This window comes from Brachyistius frenatus, unplaced genomic scaffold (genome assembly GCF_029030835.1).
Source record: "Brachyistius frenatus isolate BFR_SWC_R1_liver_20210118 unplaced genomic scaffold, ASM2903083v1 Contig_202, whole genome shotgun sequence".
Lineage (NCBI taxonomy): Eukaryota > Metazoa > Chordata > Actinopteri > Embiotocidae > Brachyistius > Brachyistius frenatus.
In genome coordinates this window covers 442,576-461,390 of record NW_027210801.1, presented here as the reverse complement: position 1 = coordinate 461,390, position 18,815 = coordinate 442,576, and the positions used below count along the sequence as shown (strand labels likewise).

Genomic DNA, 18,815 nt, shown 5'->3' with positions numbered 1-18,815 from the left:
TTTCCCTGGTTCTGCTTTGGTTGATGCCGTTTCATTTCCTCTTTTATTGTCTGGAACATCAGGCAAATTGGTTGTCCTCCTGTAGCTGTCTTATGGCATTTTGTAGTTCTTTGATTTGATCCGATCGCTGAAGGATCAGAGTATGGGTCTCGTTTTTCGGCTGGTTATCAGAGGTTCTCTGATGCAGGCTGAGGTGTCTCCCTAAACTCCATGAATTACCTCTCCAGCACTGAAAATCCATCTTTGAGGGTCTTTAGATTGTTGGAGAATTTTGTGATTTCAGGAAAGAGAGTAACTGAGGGATTGTTAGATGTAGTAAAGCTCTGTTTTTGTCAAGTGTTTGTATATGTGGACATCTTGAGACCCTGGAGCAAAACAGAAACACAGTGGAGAAGTTGAATGGACAAGAAGGAACTAATTTGCCAAATGTGTGGGAGCACGGAACTTTTAAGGAGTGCCACGCAGTGCCATGGTAGGGGAAAAAAATGTGTTGGCAGGCGGTGTTCAAATAGTCACGTGCTGTGAAAGTTTCTGTCTCCAAACAAGTTAGTGCAGGTGAGGAGCAATAAGGGGACACAGTGGCATGTTTAACAGTGTTTTGCACCACCTCCTCTTCTAACAACACTCTAGAAATGTTTGAGAACTGAGGAGAACAGTTGCTAGTATTTTGGAAGTGAAATGTCCCATTCTTACCTGGTATAGAATTTCAGCTGCTCAACAGTTCAGGGTCTCCGTTCTTGTATTTTTCATTTTATGATGCGCTAAATCTTTTAAATAGGTGACAGGTATGGACTGCAGGCAGGCCAATTTAGCACCCTGACTATTCTGCTATGGAGCCATGATGTTGTCATACCTGCAGAATGTGGTTTGGCATTGTGTTGCTGAAATAAGTAGGGCCTTATCTGAAAGAGAAGGTGTCTGAATGGCATCATATGCTGCTCCAAAACCTGTACATATCATTTAGCAGTAATGGTTCCTTTGTCTCAGACCACCTTAAATAAGCTCAGGCCCAGAAAATGTATCAGTGTTTCTGAATCATGTTTGTAAATGGTGATTTCTTTGCATGGTATAGTTTTAACCAGTATTTGTGGATGCAGCAATGAACTGTGTTCACAGACATGGTTAGAGTTTTTAGAAATGTGTCTGAGCCCAGACTATGATTTCTACTACTGTTATGTGGTGGAGTATTTTTCCAGGACCCAAATGCAAGCACACAGACTCGAGGTATAAGTTCCAAAAAATACTGTCTTTATTGTCCCAAAAAACAAACAAAAAAACTACAAACCAAAAGGTGGCACCGAGCGTGTCCACTTTACGTCCAGTCGGGAGGGCAACTCAACCGACAGCTCCAGGGGGACACGGGTAACAGGGCAGCCGGCAGACCAGCGGAAGGGACGGTGTCAACAATCTTCCAAGCCCAGAGGGCAACTCCACCGACTGGTGATTTTGACGGGGATTTCCGCAGGAGACACAGAGGCCGGAGGAACGGGAACAGGAACAGGACTGACAGAGAGCTGACGGGGAGCAGACGGAAGACGGACGGGGGGCTAACAAAAATGCACCGACAACCAGAGTTGTGCAGGGGCAGGGTACATGTAGTCTGGGGAGGTGATCAGGGAGATGCAGCACACCTGCAGGTAGTGATCAGGGTTGAGTGGCTGCATCTGCTGGGACTGGTGAGGGGCGTGGCCACGGGAGGTGAGTGGCGTGGCCACAGACAAAGACAGGGGACACAGGAGGAGAGGTGATCGGGGGCAAAATGGAGGACAAAACTGAACTCCTGACAGTACCCCCCCCTCAAAGGGAGCCTCTCGGCGACCAAAACTGGACCGGACCGGGTGGGAGGAGGGGGGACCGGAGGAGGGACGGAGGACCACACTAACACAAGACATGAGACAGGAAACCTAGGTGGACAGAAGAAGGCCACGGGGCAGGGAGGCCTGGGGTGACCGCTCCGGAGGACGGTGTTGTATCTCAAATTATTGTCCCCAATTGTTTTCCCCGAGTCCGTTGATAGAAGCAGTATTTAGGCATTTACCGGTTTTAGTTGATTTTTATTAAGCGTAGTTTACAAGATATCTTGGAGAGCCCAACATCAACCTGAGGTCTCTTTGTTGGAGTCTGACTTCCCCCTTTCCGGCACATACACTTATACTATAGGAAGAGGTGCTACCTACAGTGAGGCGGGAACATTTGCATAGTATGTTTGTCTCAGTACTTTTCCACTGTCCTCCGTTTGAACCACATCCCCCTTTTGATCTGATAGTGAGTTGCACCCTACTGTGACCCCAACGTGATAAGTTCCTGCATAAGCCATGTGTTCTACAATGCTTACAGTCAGTATATATTTTGTGCTTCTGTGCTAGGATATGTTTACAACAATACAACACACATATATATATCATATCATATTACTTACATATAGGTCGTGCCATCACTACCAATCTTAAGGTGTAGACAAAAGGCTGTGTATGTAAATGAGAGTGATACTGCTTGGCCAAACCAAAAGGTCACAGTAGGAGGTCTGCAACCTGTGGGGTCACATACAGTTGTTCTTTGAAGCATTATCAGATGGCTGTCTGGAGGACTCCAGGGGGTGAAGGAAGACAACCCCCACCTCCACCAACCAACAAAGAATACATCAATATACATGACTTTTGGTGGAAGACAACCCAAATTATATTGTATTAGCATACAACATATGAGCCCTCATATGCACTAAGCAGATCTATATTCCACAACGGCCACGGGGCAGGACGGCCTGGGGTGACGGCTCCGGAGGACGGCCACGGGGCAGGGCGGACTGAGGTGACGGCTCCGGAGGACGGCCACGGGGCAGGACAGGTTCAGGGGATCTCTCCGGAGGACGGCCACGGGGCAGGGCGGACTGGGGTGACCGCTCCGGAGGACGGCCACGGGGCAGGACGGCCTGGGGTGACGGCTCCGGAGGACGGCCACGGGGCAGGGCGGACTGAGGTGACGGCTCCGGAGGACGGCCACGGGGCAGGACAGGTTCAGGGGATCTCTCCGGAGGACGGCCACGGGGCAGGGCGGACTGGGGTGACCGCTCCGGAGGACGGCCACGGGGCAGGACAGGTTCGGGGGATCTCTCCGGAGGACGGCCACGGAGCAGGACGGGTTCGGGGGACCTCTCTGGAGGACGATGACGAGGCAGGGCATCGACCGCGATGGAGGACGGAGCTGGAGCGACGACATTCCTGGAGGACGGAGCCGGAGGCGGGGCGGCGACCGAACAGGAAGACGGAGCAGGAGGCGCGGAGGACGGGGGCGTGGCGTCGACCGCGCCGGAGGCAGCAGGGGCCGGTGGCGTGGCGACGACCGCACAGGAGGACGGAGGAGGGGGCGGGGCGTCGACCACCTGCAGGTGGTGATCAGGGGTGAGTGGCTGCATCTGCTGGGACTGGTGAGGGGCATGGCCACGGGAGGTGAGTGGTGTGGCCACAGACAAAGACAGGGGACACAGGAGGAGAGGTGATCGGGGGCAAAATGGAGGACAAAACTGAACTCCTGACAACTACAGAATTGTGTTATTTTTTTTTTAATGCAGTGCTCCCTAAGAGTCGGAAGATTATCCCCAGCCAATATTTGATTTTTGGCTTTGTCCCTTGCGTACAGATTTCTCTGGATACACTGATTCTTTTAATGATTGTAAGTACTGTAGATGATGATATCCTCAAATTCTTTGCAACTTTACTTTGTGGAACATTATTCTTAAATTGTTGCACTAGTTGCCCCTGCAGTTTTTCACAGAGTGGTGAACCCCTCCCCATCTTCACTGGTGAGAGATTCTGCCTCGTTGGGATGCTCTTTTTATACCCAATAATGCAACACATTTCACAAAAGTTGGGACATGGGCCACAAAAGACTAGAATGTTATGTCATGCTAAAAGAAACACCAAGAACATCTCAACTAATTAGGTTAACTGGCAATAAGTCAGTGTAACGACGCACCGCAGTTACCTATGCTGCAGACAGTATTTGATATGTGGTGTGATGAAGGTGCCAAGAAGAACACACAATTTTATTGGATATGTTTATTGTTAGACTGTAGATGCTGGGAGCCATGTGCACAGCTGGGACACTGGGTTGTTCCTTTTGTTCTCCCTGGGAACAAACAAATAGACAAGTGCAGTGAGTGACTGACAGAACAGACCTGATTGTGATAAATATCTAATTAGTTATGTGGCAGAACAATAGAGTATACAGTGGTGTGAAAAAGTGTTTTCCCCCTTCCTGACTTCTTATTTTTTTGCATGTTTGTCACACTTAAATGTTTCAGATTAAACAAATTTAAATATTAGTCAAAGATAACAAGTAAACATAAAATGCAGTTTTTAAAATGAAGGTTTTTATTATCAAGGGAGAAAAAAAATCCAAACCCACATGGCCCTGTGTGAAAAAGTGTTTGCCCCTAAACCTAATAACTGGTTTGGCCACCCAGTAACAACTGCAATCAAGCGTTTGCAATAACTTGCAATGAGTCTTTTACAGCGCTGTGGAGGAATGTTGGCCGACTCATCTTTGCAGAGTTGTTGTAATTCAGCCACATTGGAGGGTTTTCCAGCACGAACCGCCTTTTTAAGGTCATGCCACAGCATCTCAATAGGATTCAGATCAGGACTTTGACTAGGCCACTCCAAATTCTTCATTTTGTTTTTCTTCAGCCATTCAGAGGTGGACTTGCTGGCGTGTTTTGGATCATTGTCCTGCTGCAGAACCCAAGTTGGCTTCAGCTTGAGGTCACGAACAGATGGCCGGACAGTCTCCTTCAGGATTTTTTGGTAGACAGTAGAATTCATGGTTCCATTTATCACAGCAAGTCTTCCAGGTCCTGAAGCAGCAAAACAGCATATTTTACTGTTGGTATGATGTTCTTTTTCTGAAATGCGGTGTTACTTTTACGCCAGATGTAATGGGACACACACCTTCCAAAAAGTTCAACTTTTGTCTCATCAGTCCACAGAGTATTTTCCCAGAAGTCTTGGGGATCATCAAGATGTTTTCTGGCAAAAATGAGACGAGCCTTAATGTTCTTTTTGCTCAGTGGTGGTTTTGGTCTTGGAACTCTGCCATGCAGCCATTTTTGCCGAGTCTCTTTCTTATGGTGGAGTCATGAACACTGACCTGAACTGAGGCAAGTGAGGCCTGCAGTTCTTTGGATGTTGTTGTGGGGTCTTTTGTGACCTCTCGGATGAGTCGTCGCTGTGCTCTTGGGGTAATTTTGGTCGGCCGGCCACTCCTGGGAAGGTTCACCACTGTTCCATGTTTTCTCCATTTGTGGATAATGGTTCTCACTGTGGTTCTCTGGAGTCCCAAAGCTTTAGAATTGGCTTTAGAACCTTTTCCAGACTGATGGATCTCAATTACTTTCTTTCTCATTTGTTCCTGAATTTCTTTGGATCTCGGCATGATGTCTAGCTTTTGAGGATCTTTTGGTCTACTTCACTTTGTCAGGCAGGTCCTATTGAAGTGATTTCTTGATTGAGAACAGGTGTGGCAGTAATCAGGCCTGGGTGTGGCTAGAGAAATTGAACTCAGGTGTGATAAACCAGTTAAGTTATGTTTTAACAGGAGGGGGCAAACACTTTTTCACACCACTGTATATATTGGCAAGCTAAATATAAAAGTTAGTTAACATATTGCAACTCAGTTCTGCCTGTTTCCTCTTCTCAGGGTGTTCGGGCAAAATTGTTCCCAGGGTACTCGAGCACCGATTTATAGTTCCGGGAAGTACCAACCGCAGGAAGCGGGTAGGGGAGAAGTAGCGATATGTGTTGCTCTGTTTATTTAGATAAATTATGTATTGATAATTTACTCTATTTATAGGACTGTAAATATTTGTAAATTATTATGGATATCTTTGGGTTGGTGAACTCATGTAAATATTTATTGTACATTTTAATTGTAGATGGTATGTCTGGGCTAATTAGAGTGAGCAAATGTATATAAGGAGCTCAGTGTGTTTGTGTACAGAGACTGGTAGCAACTGGTAGGTGATGGCAAACCTTTGGTGTGGTGCTTTAATGTAAAAATATATGAAGCTTCATCTGAACCCTCTTCTGGACTCCTGATCTGCTCATTTGCCTCCATGGCTGCTCGTGCATGTTAACAGTCAGTAATGGTAAAAACAACATTCTGGAGAGGCAGAGTCTCTCAGCAGTGAAGATGGGGGAGGGGTTCACCACTATGTGAAAGATTGCATGTCTGTGACTGGATAAAACCCATGTCAATATGCTTGCAAAATCCTCCCATTGACCCCTCCCATCATACTGTTTCTGGTCCAAACCTCTACTAGCCCGGTGAGTTGCCGAGACTGCAAAGTAGCTGATGGTATGACACTTCAGGTGCAGTGATATACCGTTGCTATGTACTAATAGCTGGCGGTGTGCCACTGCTATGTACCTATCTCTGTTGGTGTGCCACTCCTTTTTCAACGATACATACAATGTATCCACAGCTAATATTAGTGCTCGGCACAGTAAACAAAGCTAATGTTTTGTTGTGTTTTGTGAAAAGTCATTGCGTTTTGTAAAATATTTGTGTGTTCTGTGAAATGTTATTGCGTTTGACCCTCAGGGCCATTGTAGCTAAAAGTGATTTTGCAGCAAAACCAATTCAGGGAAAACCATGTAGGTTGCAAATTGCTTCCACTACTCAGACATGAAAAATTACACTAATTGACCTAAAGGTGGCCCTGTGACAATCATCTCAAGGTTTATGCAATTACCTTGAAAAACAGATTGGGCTTGAATCAAAGTTCTGCAACTCTTTGAATTTGTGACTGGATCCTCATTTGTGCTCTAATATACTTCTGCTTTAATAATATCAACTTTTGAGACTTTTTTCAATTATCTATAAAAACCTATTTTTGCAGACTTATCCTAGACTGTTGGCCAGACTAATATTTGGACCTTGCTGATCTAAAGTTATTAAAATAATTTGTATATGTCAATCCGTTGATTAATTGTATATTTTTCAGCTTTTGTCATCTGTAAATCTAAATTGTCTATAAGGCGCTAAACCACTTGGAACTAAAGTTGGTGCACGTGTTCAGATGCTGGGTCCAACCTTTGCTGAGCTGTCCCGAGATGTTTTGCTGCTAGGGGGCACTACAATTGTGAAAAGGTTATCTCATAATCGGCTGTACAGATTCAAACAAATCATATCTCATGACTAAAATTTGGTAATGATTGATTAAAATGGGTGTGGCAAATCCATATGTCTAGTAGTTAAACATTTCAAACTTCAAAAAATGACAATTAATCATTGTATGGCCCACAGAACTGAATTTTTTTCAGGGCATTCTCTGCATTGTGACAAAACTTTAGGTCACTGCAACCTTTGGTTAATTAATGCCTTTTGCTGCTTACAATTTGCTTGGACCCTGACCATTGCAGAATGTGACTGTCTTTTATTTATTCTTTTTGTTACTAGAAAAAAAATCTCCTGTTTGATTTGGCCAAGCACAGCTGAACTAGATAGAAAGCAGGAGAGATTTACTGCAAACTCTCACTATAAAGTCACTGTTTAGTGTTTTAAAACACAAGCTGCTACATAAGGCTTATTTCACTAAAGCCTCCTATGAGTTAATTTTTTTTTCTTTTAGCTTGTTTCGTGTAATTTCCGACACTTTATGTGTGCTGTTGGAGACCTGTCACCTCTCTTGATCCGCAGCAGAGAGGCACTGAAACAATCTGAATCATTGGGGTTCTGAAGTTCAGGTTCATGTTCTTGTGCTTATTTAGGTGTATATCTTTGAAGTAACCTACGTGTTGATTTGCATATAGAGAGAGATCCGATCTCGTGTTCTGTAGAAAAATATACATTTGAAAAGGGGAGATAGGGAAGGGCTGAGGAGTCAAGAGCAAGCTGATTGAGAGAACAAGGGAGGGATGTGGCAGGAGCGAGTAAGAGAGAGGGCACAGGCTGAGGAATCAGGTTTAGTGTTTGTGCATTGCATTTAACAGTTTTATTTAATTCAATTTATTTTTCCTTTCTTTAGTATTTCTTTGGTATTTCCGTGATTTGAGTTGAAAATTCAAAGACAGGCCACCTGAGTGGACATGAAAAAAAACTGAAAAAGTGTGTTAAATCTCCATCTAGTGTATATTTTATGACACTAGTTGATATTCCAGGTGAGGGAGACGGGAGCATGATCACTTATGATAATGGGGTGTATTTGTATGTTAGGAATTTGGGAAATTATTGAGTTACTGGTGAGAAAGAAGAATATGGGAGTAAAAGGGGTGAACCGGAGAGAGGAATGAAAAATTCTTTCATGGTGTTTTTTTTTTTTTAGTCGTTGGACATCGTCAAGACCAAAGTGACTCATGAATTGTTTAATAGTCTCTGTCGATTGGCAGCTAGGTGTATTGTTTGAATTGATTGACCTGTCTTGCGGTGGATTGATGACTGTATTGAATTCTCCAATGGATTATGATTGTGGAGTCAAAAGTTGAGTCATCATTATTTGGATCATTAATGGATCCAATAGTGATTGGTTTGTTATGTATTAGGTAGGTAGGTAGGTAGGTATATACTTTATTAATCCCCGAGGGGAAATTTTTCCGCCACAGCAGCATACATACAGAAGCAATAATAGAAACAATAGAATAATATAATAGAAAAGCAATAAAATTAAATAGCAGTAAAAAATATAAATATAAAATGCACAGTATATACAGTATATATACAGTACATTATATACAACAAACCAATAAACACAGTCAACATATATATATATATATATATACATACAGTACAGTATATATCTATATATATAATATACAATCAACCAAGAAGAGGGTCCAGAGAAGATTTCACCAGCGGCCTGAGGTGGGCCAAGACCAGCCTCTCCAGCACCTTCATCACATGAGATGTGAGGGTCAACCGGTCGTACTCCTCAACCATGTAGTCGTTGAGGCCAGATGGAGTCGTCTTCTTGGGGACAGGAACCAGACAGGACGTCTTCCACAGCACCGGGACCACCTCCTGCTTCAGGCTCAGGTTGAAGAGGTGTTGTAGGACCTCAGCCTCACACTGGACGGCGCAGGTCTTCAGGACCACGGGGCTGATGCCAAGACCAGCCTCAGGAGATGTGAGGGCCCTGCAGGCCAGATGGAGTCGCTGGTGGATTCTCTCCAGCTGTTTCCTAACCTGGTCAGTCGTCACAGAGAGAGGGGCTGATGAGGGGTGTGTGTGTGTGTGTGAGAGGGGGGGGGGGTGTGTGTGTGTGGAGGTGTCGATGGAGGAAGAGCCCTTTGAGATTGGGGGCTCTATGCAGTTCACCAGGGGGCGCAGAGGGGGAGGGGGAGGCAGCAGAGGTGTTTTGGAGGTGTGAGGTGTGGAGGAGACAGATGAGGGTGGTGAACTAAACCTGTTGAAGAAACAGTTTAGTTCATTGGCCCTCTCCAGGGAGCCCCCTGGTTGTCTCTCTCGCCCCTTGAACCCAGTAATCTCCTTCATACCGGTCCACACCTCCCTCACGTTGTTCTGCTGGAGTTTGGCCTCTAGCTTCCTCCTGTAGGAGTCCTTGCACTCCCTCATCTTCTCCTTCAGGTGGCGCTGCACTCTCCTGAGCTCCTCCCTGTCCCCAGACCTGAAGGCTGCTTTCTTCTTATTAAGAAGAACTTTCAGGTCACTGGTGATCCATGGTTTATTGTTGGGGAAGCATTTTACAGTCCGGGATGGTACGGTGGTGTGTTCACAGAATTTGATGTATTTTGTGATACAGTCCGTCATGCTGTTGATGTCCTCCCCATGTGGTCCAAACAGCACATCCCAGTCCGTGGACCCAAAGCAGTCCTGCAGGGCATCTTTAGCCTCCTGTGTCCACCTCCTCACAGTCCTGGTGGTCACAGGCTGCCTCTGCACCAGGGGGACATACCTGGGAGTCAGCAGGACCAGGTTGTGGTATGATCTACCAAGGGGGGGAAGGGCAGTAGTACTGTATGCATCCATGGCATTAGCATACAGTAGGTCCAGAGTTTTATTGTTCCTTGTGGGGCAGTTCACATACTGGTGCAAAGTTGGCAGTACTTTATCCAGACTGGTGTGGTTAAAGTCTCCAGTAACTGCCAAAAATGCACCGTGGAGTGGATGGTGTCCACTGCTGCCTCTGTGTCAGCTGATGGAGGAATGTAAACAGTGATAACAATGGCGGACGTGAACTCCCTCGGCAAATAATAAGGGCGCATCCCCACGGCTAGCAGTTCAATGTCCGGGCTACAAAAACATTCCTTCACACACACGTGGTCGGGATTGCACCACCTCTCGTTCACATAGACTGCAATCCCTCCACCTTTCTTCTTGCCGCTCCGAACAACGTCTCTGTCCGCCCGAACAGTCCTGAAGCCGGGTACGGCCGCGCTGTGGTCCGGGAAATGTGAGTGCAGCCATGTCTCGGTGAAACACATGATGCTGCACTCCCGGTACTCTCTCTGGGTCTTTACCAGCGCGCCGAGCTCTTCCGTCTTGTTGGCCAACGACCTCACGTTCCCCATTAAGATCGCCGGTACCGCTGGCTTGTATTTCCTCCTTTCCGCCTTTAGCTTAGCTTCAGCTCTGCAACCCCACCGTCTTCTCCGAAGTTCAACGGGGATCTCAGGCCTCGCTCCGGGCAGCAGAGGGCTACTCAGCGCGATCAGCTGATCACGCGAGTAAACAATAACAGTGCCCCCATCCAGAAACGTGGAAAAATTACGGTCCATTACGGACTGTTAACTTAACACGAGAGAAAGAAAAAAAAAACAACAACTCCGAAGAGAGAAGAAAGGCTTAAAATATACTAATAATACTAATAACAAGGGGAGGGGAGCTGCCGCAACAGGCTGCCGCTAGCGCGGCGCCATCTTGTTTATGATGATAAATCGGCCTTCAAGGTCAGTGATGGTATTGTTATGTATGAAGGAAATATTTTTGAGGATTAAAAGAGCTACACCTCCTTGTTTGGAATTGCAATGGTGAGAAAAAATTTGATTGAATTGTGGTGTCCTCAGTTAATGATGGTTTGATTCAGATGGGTGAGTTTCTTGCAGGAGGCAAATATCAGTTTGTAATTTGTTTAAGTGGCTGATAACTTCAACTCTTCTTGCCTGTGCACCAATTGCGTGGATGTTCCGAGTTATGAATTTAAGTGAAATTGTCATGACAACATTGGTATTGTTGTGCAATCAAAGAGGATTTATTTGATTGGTAAGAAGAATGACAGGTGCTCGATGGGAGAGATTAGAGTAGCCAAGGGATCATTTGTTTGTAGCGGTAGTTTTCCATCAATGTACAGTTTGTCCACTGAAATGATTACTTTTTTTCCTTCACATATGTACTGTTTTCGGATTGGGAGAAGTATTTTGTGTCTGTACAGCATTTCTTGGGGGAATTGATCGTTGAGTCCATAGTCTGTGCATTTCACATGTCTGCTTTAATGTTGGATGAGTTATTTCAGTTTGAAGTGTTCAGATTTTGCTACAATCGGTTGGGGCATTTGTCTGCAGTGTTTTTGGGTCCAATGCAGTGTACTTGGTGGTGCTGTTTTTTTTGTTTGCTCTGGAATGCTGGAAAAAACAAGGTTGTTTCTCATGCTACGTAACTGAAGACCGAGTAATGTTTCTTTCATGCCCTTATTTTCTTTCATGACGGAGCTGGGCTGTGATGGAGCTAACAGATTGTTAGAGGAGCTTATTTTCTTGCGATATGGTGGATAGTTGTTCCTGTGTGGATTCCATGCAGCTGCTGGAATTCTTTGTGCAGTACTTCTACAAGTGCTATTCTTGTGTCTAGACCGGAAAATCTATTGTTGATTGAGATTGAGAATATCACTGACCTCGGTGGAGCAGGATTTGTCCAGGGAGCTGATGGTGAAGTCAGATTTCCAGAATCTCTTTGAGGTGAGATTGGAGGTGGATTTGTTCTCCTCACATTTTTTTTTACTGTCGTTCATGATTCAGAGTCGGTTGTAACATTCGTTGAAGTAATCCTTGAGGTCTTCCAGATCGGATGGCTGTGTTAATTCAGTTGAGGTATAGTAGACAGTTGATTAATTTATTACCGAAGAGCGATGTAAATTGTGTTTGAAGTCTAGCAGCTGGGGGCTGCCATTTTGGATCTCACAGTGGTCTTGCAGAATTTTGCAGTCAGTCGGTCATTCTCCTCTCCGTCGATCCCAGAATGTCTTTTTTAAGTTTTCCTACTCCTTGGCTGCTCTGGCAGGACTCACCGCTCCAATGAGGTCCACCTCTTTCAGCACAGCTCCACAACATGTATTAACAAGTAAGAGGTGGACTGAAAAAACAACAACTAGTCTGTCAGGTTCATTAACAATGTTGACAACGGCAGTGTAGTCAAGAGATTGCATGTAATTTAACTTCTCCATGTAACACACTTGTGACACTTTATTGTAATTTTGATACTAGCATATTAAACAAAAGTGTGACCCATCTAGTTTTAACATGGTGGTGCAGCCAACTGGTACTGTACTAAACAGGGCTAGCTAACGTTAGCGACTGTAGCATGAGCCGTTTGTGCTGTAATAGACACACCTTCATAGATGCATACGAAGTTACAACTTATTACACAGCTAAGAAACCGTTAAAACCAACAAATCAACATATGAACAAAAGTTGAGGACAAAATGTACTTACATCAGTACAGCTCACACTGCTTTCTGCTCCTCTCCACTTGGCATTTTTCATTCAGCGCAATGCACGGCGGGATGTACAGCTTGGGTTAGTGACCATTGGATGGACACAACTTTTCATGATGCATTGTGGGATACTGGCAATAGTTAGCATTGTCACCTCACAGCGAAAAGGTTCAGGGTTTGAATCCAGGCCTTGGCCTTTCTGTGTGGTTTGCATGTTCTCCCTGCGCCTGCATGGGTTCTCTCTTGGTACTCCAGCTTCCTGCCACCATCCAAAAAACAAATTGCCTTCAGGTGTGAATGAGAGCGTGAATGGGCTTCCTTTCTGTTTGTGTCTATGTGTCTGCCATGTGATAGACTGGCAACCTGTCCAGGGTGTACCTTGCCTTTGCCCAAAAGTGAGCTTTGATCCTGTGACCCAGTTCAGGACAAAGTGGGTAAAGGTAATGGATGGATTGTGAAATACTTTGAGTCCCCTATATAGTGAACAAAATTTCTCTCAACATTTGGACATGTTACGTGTTAGCAGACAGAACTGGGATGACAATCCAAGTGTTTTATTGCAGGGAAGAGTTTGTGGGAATGGCTTGATCCGGAGAGGTGGAGATTCTTTGTCCAGTTGAGGGGTGGGGAGAGAGGGCTGGAACAGACAGGCTTCAACTGAGAAAGATGAAAAGTGGGGTGCACCTTCAGTGACTGGGAAGCTTGAGGCGTACAGCAGAAGGTTTAATGACAGACTCAACCAGAAAAGGGCCAACATAGCGAGGAGAAAGCTTACGGGAATCAGTCTTCAGAGGCAGGTTCCTGGAGAGCCACTCCCTCTGTCCAGGAGCGTACACAGGGGCCAGAGTTTGGTGACAATCCACAATCCAGTGGTTCTGTTTGGCATAGAGGAGAAGAGCTTCCTGGGCCTCCTTCTAGATTCTCCAGCAACGACGCAGATGTAGGGAAGATGAGTACTCCAGCCAGCCCGGTCTTTGTGGACTACACATTGCAGGGTTTTTCATAATAATGATAGATTTTAGAGAAAAAGTTCATTACACTTACAACCATTATTCTCCTCAAGCAACTGTGGAAGTTTCACTGTGATATCTATTAGTTTATTCATCTATTTATTACTCTATTAACCTGTAGTGTCTTGCCTTAAAATTAAATTGTGATAAAGATGTTTTGGAATTTAGGGCAGACCCCTGGGTTTAAATGCTTGAAAACGTTACTGGTGTCGCAGCTTCGTGGCACCCTTTTGTCACAGATCGTGCATCTTGCTGTGTTTTTGTCTACCGATGAAATGTAGCACATACACCACGCTACGTTTTCTCTCTGCTATTCTCTCCGGCGCTCATGTCGAGTAAATTTAATATGCGAAAGAGAGGTGTGCAGTTGGCATCTGCGCAGTATGCTCACTCTATCCTCATGTCTCATTGGTTCCCACGGTCATGTGATGCGGACCACAACTTTGGGCTGTATGAAGTGTGATGGAGACGGAGTCCTCCATAGATCTGTTATGTGAGATGATATCATCCTCTCAAAGCACTTTGTGATGACTGGGGTCTGCGTGGTTAAAGTCCCCTGCGACAATCACAGCTCCCCCTGGATGAGCGTTTAGCTGGTTGCTAATAGTGCTATACAGTTCCTCCAGAGCTAGATTTGTATTAGCATGTGGTGGAATGTAAACAACTGTGATGAAGATGGCAGAAAGTTCCCTCTGCAAATAGAACGGTCTGCAATTCACAGCCAGGTATTCTAAGTACGGGGAGCAGTGTTTCCCAATAATTCCCATAGCTGTACACCAGTCGTTATTTACATAGGGCACTCCTACACCTCTGCAGTCCTGTCCGCTCGGTAAACAGTTCGACCTGTTAGCTCGATAGCTTCATGGGGAACGGTGCTATCCAGCCAAGTCTCTGTAATTACCATGACACAGCTGCCAATGTGGTCTTATAAATCAAAATTAGAGATTATTTTTGGAAATCATGGACGCTGCATCCTGCAAGAGCAGAGGGACCATTCAGCTTGTTATCGGTGCTCAGTTAAGAAGCTACCATCTGTTATGGTACAGGGATGGCATAGGTAGCTTGCATATCTGGGAAGGAACCATGAATGCTGAACAATATATACAGGTTTTGGAGCAACATATGCTGCCACCCAGACAACGTCTCTTTCAAGGATGGCCCTGCTTATCTCAGCAAAACAGTGTTAAACCGCATTCTGCACATATTACAAAAGCAGGGCACTCTAGTAGAAGAGTCCAGGTGCTAAATTGCCCTGCTTGCCATCTCCAATTTAAAAAATTTGGTGCAATAGAAAAATGAAAAATATGACAAAGAAGACCTGAACTGTTGAGAAGCTAAAATGATATTTTAGGCAATAGGACAACTTTTCACTTCCAAAACTCCAGAAACTGGTCTCCTCTGTTCCCAAACATTTACAGAGTGTTGTAATAATAAGAAGTGATGCAACACAGTGGTAAACATACCATACCTGTAGGCTTCCAGAGAGTGGATTATTTTAAGTCACACTACAGCTTGTACTTTACTGGAATGTTCTGAATATCACCACAAACTGCCAAACCATGTGCATGCTCTGACTTCAATCAGCCATATCATGTGTAATAGATTTCATAAATGTAGAACATGTCCAGAATTCATGTTTTCGTGAGCAGGCACTGATATCGTTGCACCCCACTCCCCATGTTTCCCACCCTTGAGCCTGGGTGGGTGCTGGGGTGGAGGAGGGGCTTTTAAAATGCTGACAGCAGCAGTCACTAGAGGCACAGCTTTCTGTTGAGTAATGTACACAGGCATGCAGCAAGCAAAGAATTGATTAAATGGGTGTGTTGAAAATGTGTTGCAGTGAGAGGAGAATTTGTAGCAATCGGATTGGCTAAGCTAACTGTACTTAGGAGACACAAGTCACAACAAAATAACTTGCATGTTTTGTTAATATGAAACAGTTGAACACCTACAAAATATTATTTTAAATAGTTATCAGATTTGGTAACAAACTAAATTTAAAAACTATTTTATGAGTAACTCTCGGGGTTCTGTTTTAATGGCAGGGACTGTATTCACAGATCCTATTTGCAACCTCTATCTTCCTCAGGCCTAATGACAACAGCCCACCTTTACCAATGAGCTTTGGATCCTGCCCCCTGATGATCTGCTGATATGTGTTTTGACGAAGTACATTATCCTGTTAAAAGAATTATCGGATGTAGAACCAACACACATTTAGTTCATTGACATTCCTTTATAACTGTACCAACCAGTTCTGCTTGATGCAGAGTCTTTTGCTTTAGCCTGAATTTACCAAATTTACGTTTGATTAAAACCGACAATGCTCTAGTCTTACATACGTTGTGACTTCAAGACTCGCTTAATGGTATTCAGCATCAAGTGATCTACTGAAAATGGAAACCTGAAAAATAAGCTCACGTACATGTTTCTCAAAAAATTGTTGTAATAGTTTCAGTTCATAGTTGAACTGTATGGCACAGAGCTTTTTGCTGTGCAATTGTTTGGTCATTTATGATTTCTTTTTAAGGTCGTCACTGTGACACTCATCAGATGACTGGAAACTACATGTGGGATGAAGCCTCCAAGAAGGAGTTTCTGATTGGGACCAATCTTGACAGTCAGCTACCACTTTGGTGGGATGGATCAGAGCCGCTGTGGGTCACCCTGCAGAAGCTTGGAAAAAGGGTTTTCATGTTCTACTGGCCTGGTAAGTCCACACGTTGTTAACATGAAAACTCAGCTGAGGCTGTTTGCCTATATGGGTGATATTACTATTACAATATAGTGATTTATCAACACAAAGTATATCAATAAGTTTTTTTTAAGTTGTCTCATTTCGTTCTGCTGGAACATCTTTTTTAATCAGTCCCACTGTCTCCAGAAGTAGTATAGTAGCAGAGATTATGCACTCAGTTTAATCAGTGTGGCAGTTGAAGCCTTGTCATGTGTGAAGTTTATTTTATTCAGCTAACAGAACAAGAATAAATTTGAGAGCAGCCTATGAATGCTTTTTTGATCAGCAGAGTTCATCTGATGCAGTTAATTATCCTAACAATTATCTGTAAATAATGCTGCAACTTCATATGTGATTTCAGGCTGTGAAGTGGAGATTCTGGGTGTCCGTCCATCATTCTGTGAGGAATACGTGTACAACCCATCAGAGAAAAATCTTACAGAATCAATAATGAATGCGCTCAATGTCTTGAGGTAACAACATGACTGGCAATGTTTCCTGTGATATCCTCTGATCTGACTGTAATTAAAAACAAACTTTAAACTGAAAAAAACCCCAAAAAAACAAGAGCAACAAAAAAAAACAAGCATGAGGCAGGTGTTTTATAGCCACATGTTTAAATCATGAAGCTTTTGGGGAGTGAAGGGAAACTGGAATTCAGAGATTCTATTCTAAAAGTTAAAAAAAATAATAATAATTAAAACCCCAATAAATGCTCTTAAGTAAAGGTTAAGATTCAGGACATTCAACAGTATGTGGGGGAATATGTTTTTAAATGAATTTAGCAGCCTTTAAGAACAGCTCATGGCTTTACAAGGACAACATGTGTCATATGTTCAGGAATGGGACTCAATTGCACGCCTCAAAAAAACATATGAATTTCATACTCTTTAATTAATTAATGGATGGGTGTACAGGCAAAAATAATATAGCTATAATCCAGACGGTTTCTAATGGTCAGTTCAGAGTTCAAACGAAATCAGGCAAACCAAGAAAATGCAGAGAATAGCCAAGGTCCAAAGGAAAAATGCACAGGTAAACAAAAACTTGCATGACTCTGGGGAGGAGCACTGGGAAAACAGGCTTAAAACAACAATGATGATCTGACACAAGAGGTTGGGAGCAAACCTCAGGCGGACGGCCCAGAGGCTGCAGAAATCGGGAACCAGAAACCTCCGGAGGACGGCCCGGGGTCCAGACGGACAGGCGGAGCTGCTCTGGGGGATGGGCCCCTGGCAGGGCAGACAGGCAAGACCCTCATGAGAGAGGCCTCAGGGCAGGGCAGCGAGCCAGTGATGAAGACAAAGGCTTAGTGGACAGAGCCACTGGGAGGCGGGCAGGGAGCCAGTGACAAAGAGCCAGTTGAGGAGGCAGAACAGGGCGAGGAGGAGGAGCCAGGCATGGAGGCAGAAAAGGGCAAGGAACAGAAGCCATGCATGGGGGTTGGAACAAGTAAAGGACCAGGAGGGATGGCATCGTTGACCTGGCCAGAGGCTTGTGGCTCGGCATTGGCGACCTCCGCAGAGAAAGGAACAGGGCATTTGGAGGTTGCTGGAGCGGAAGACATTGAGGACTTAGAAGTCGCTAAATACTCTGAAGAGGCCGGAACTACATTAGAGACAGTGTCGTCAACCCAGCCAGAAGCTAGTTAAATGGTGTTGACAACCCACCCTGAGACAGGAGCAGAACCAGGAGCAGAAGACTTTGAGGCAGATGCTAAGCAAGCTGCAGGGCAAGGAGCAATGCCAGTTGGGTAACAGGGCCAATGAGCTCGACATTGCTTCTTGGTTTTAGTGGACCTCCTGAAAGTGGCAGGTTCCTTTGAAAGCTTTCTGAGGATTCACGAGCTGCGACAAAAGCAGGCCAACAACCTCACTGTTTGAAAAAGGCATTGAACCAATTTAAAAAACACGTCCTAATCTCCGTTTTCTCCATGGTCCCTAACACGATTCAAAACAAAGGTTGGAAAAAGTATTGGCCGAGTCCCTTTGTGATCAGAGCATACTCATATGTTCAGGAATTGGACTCAATTGCACGGACTATGGACTAAGGCCTATGGTAGGCCTTACAGAGGGTACAAACCAGACAAGCTGAGCTGTACTCTCTCATGTCGTCCACCATGGCAGGTCACAAGAAACGCTGACGCACTAAAAAGTGGATACAAGAAACTACCAGATGGCAAGCCAGTTTATTGATGTGGGCCCAATGGATGACCTGGGGACACAGAGGAAGAATAACGCCCACCCTTGGCAGTCTTAATGTATTCAAGGATCTTATCGTCAGTCCACGAGAAACGGTTGCTCTGCCCCTCTAACTAGTGTTGCTATTCCTCAAATGCCACCTTAATGGTGAGGAGTTCCCAATTCCCAACATCATAATTTCACTCAACTCATTTTAGTTTTCGGAA

At 44.7% G+C, this 18,815-nt stretch overlaps 1 protein-coding gene across 1 annotated transcript in view; it reads left to right on the top strand.

Annotated features, from left to right (window-relative positions):
• enpp6 (ectonucleotide pyrophosphatase/phosphodiesterase 6) overlaps positions 1-18,815 on the top strand; it is a 35,324-nt gene that overhangs the window by 2,283 nt on the left and 14,226 nt on the right. Inside the window, 2 exon segments of the mRNA XM_069718918.1 lie at positions 16,202-16,381; positions 16,770-16,881. Of these exon segments, the coding sequence (XP_069575019.1) occupies positions 16,202-16,381; positions 16,770-16,881 (292 nt within the window).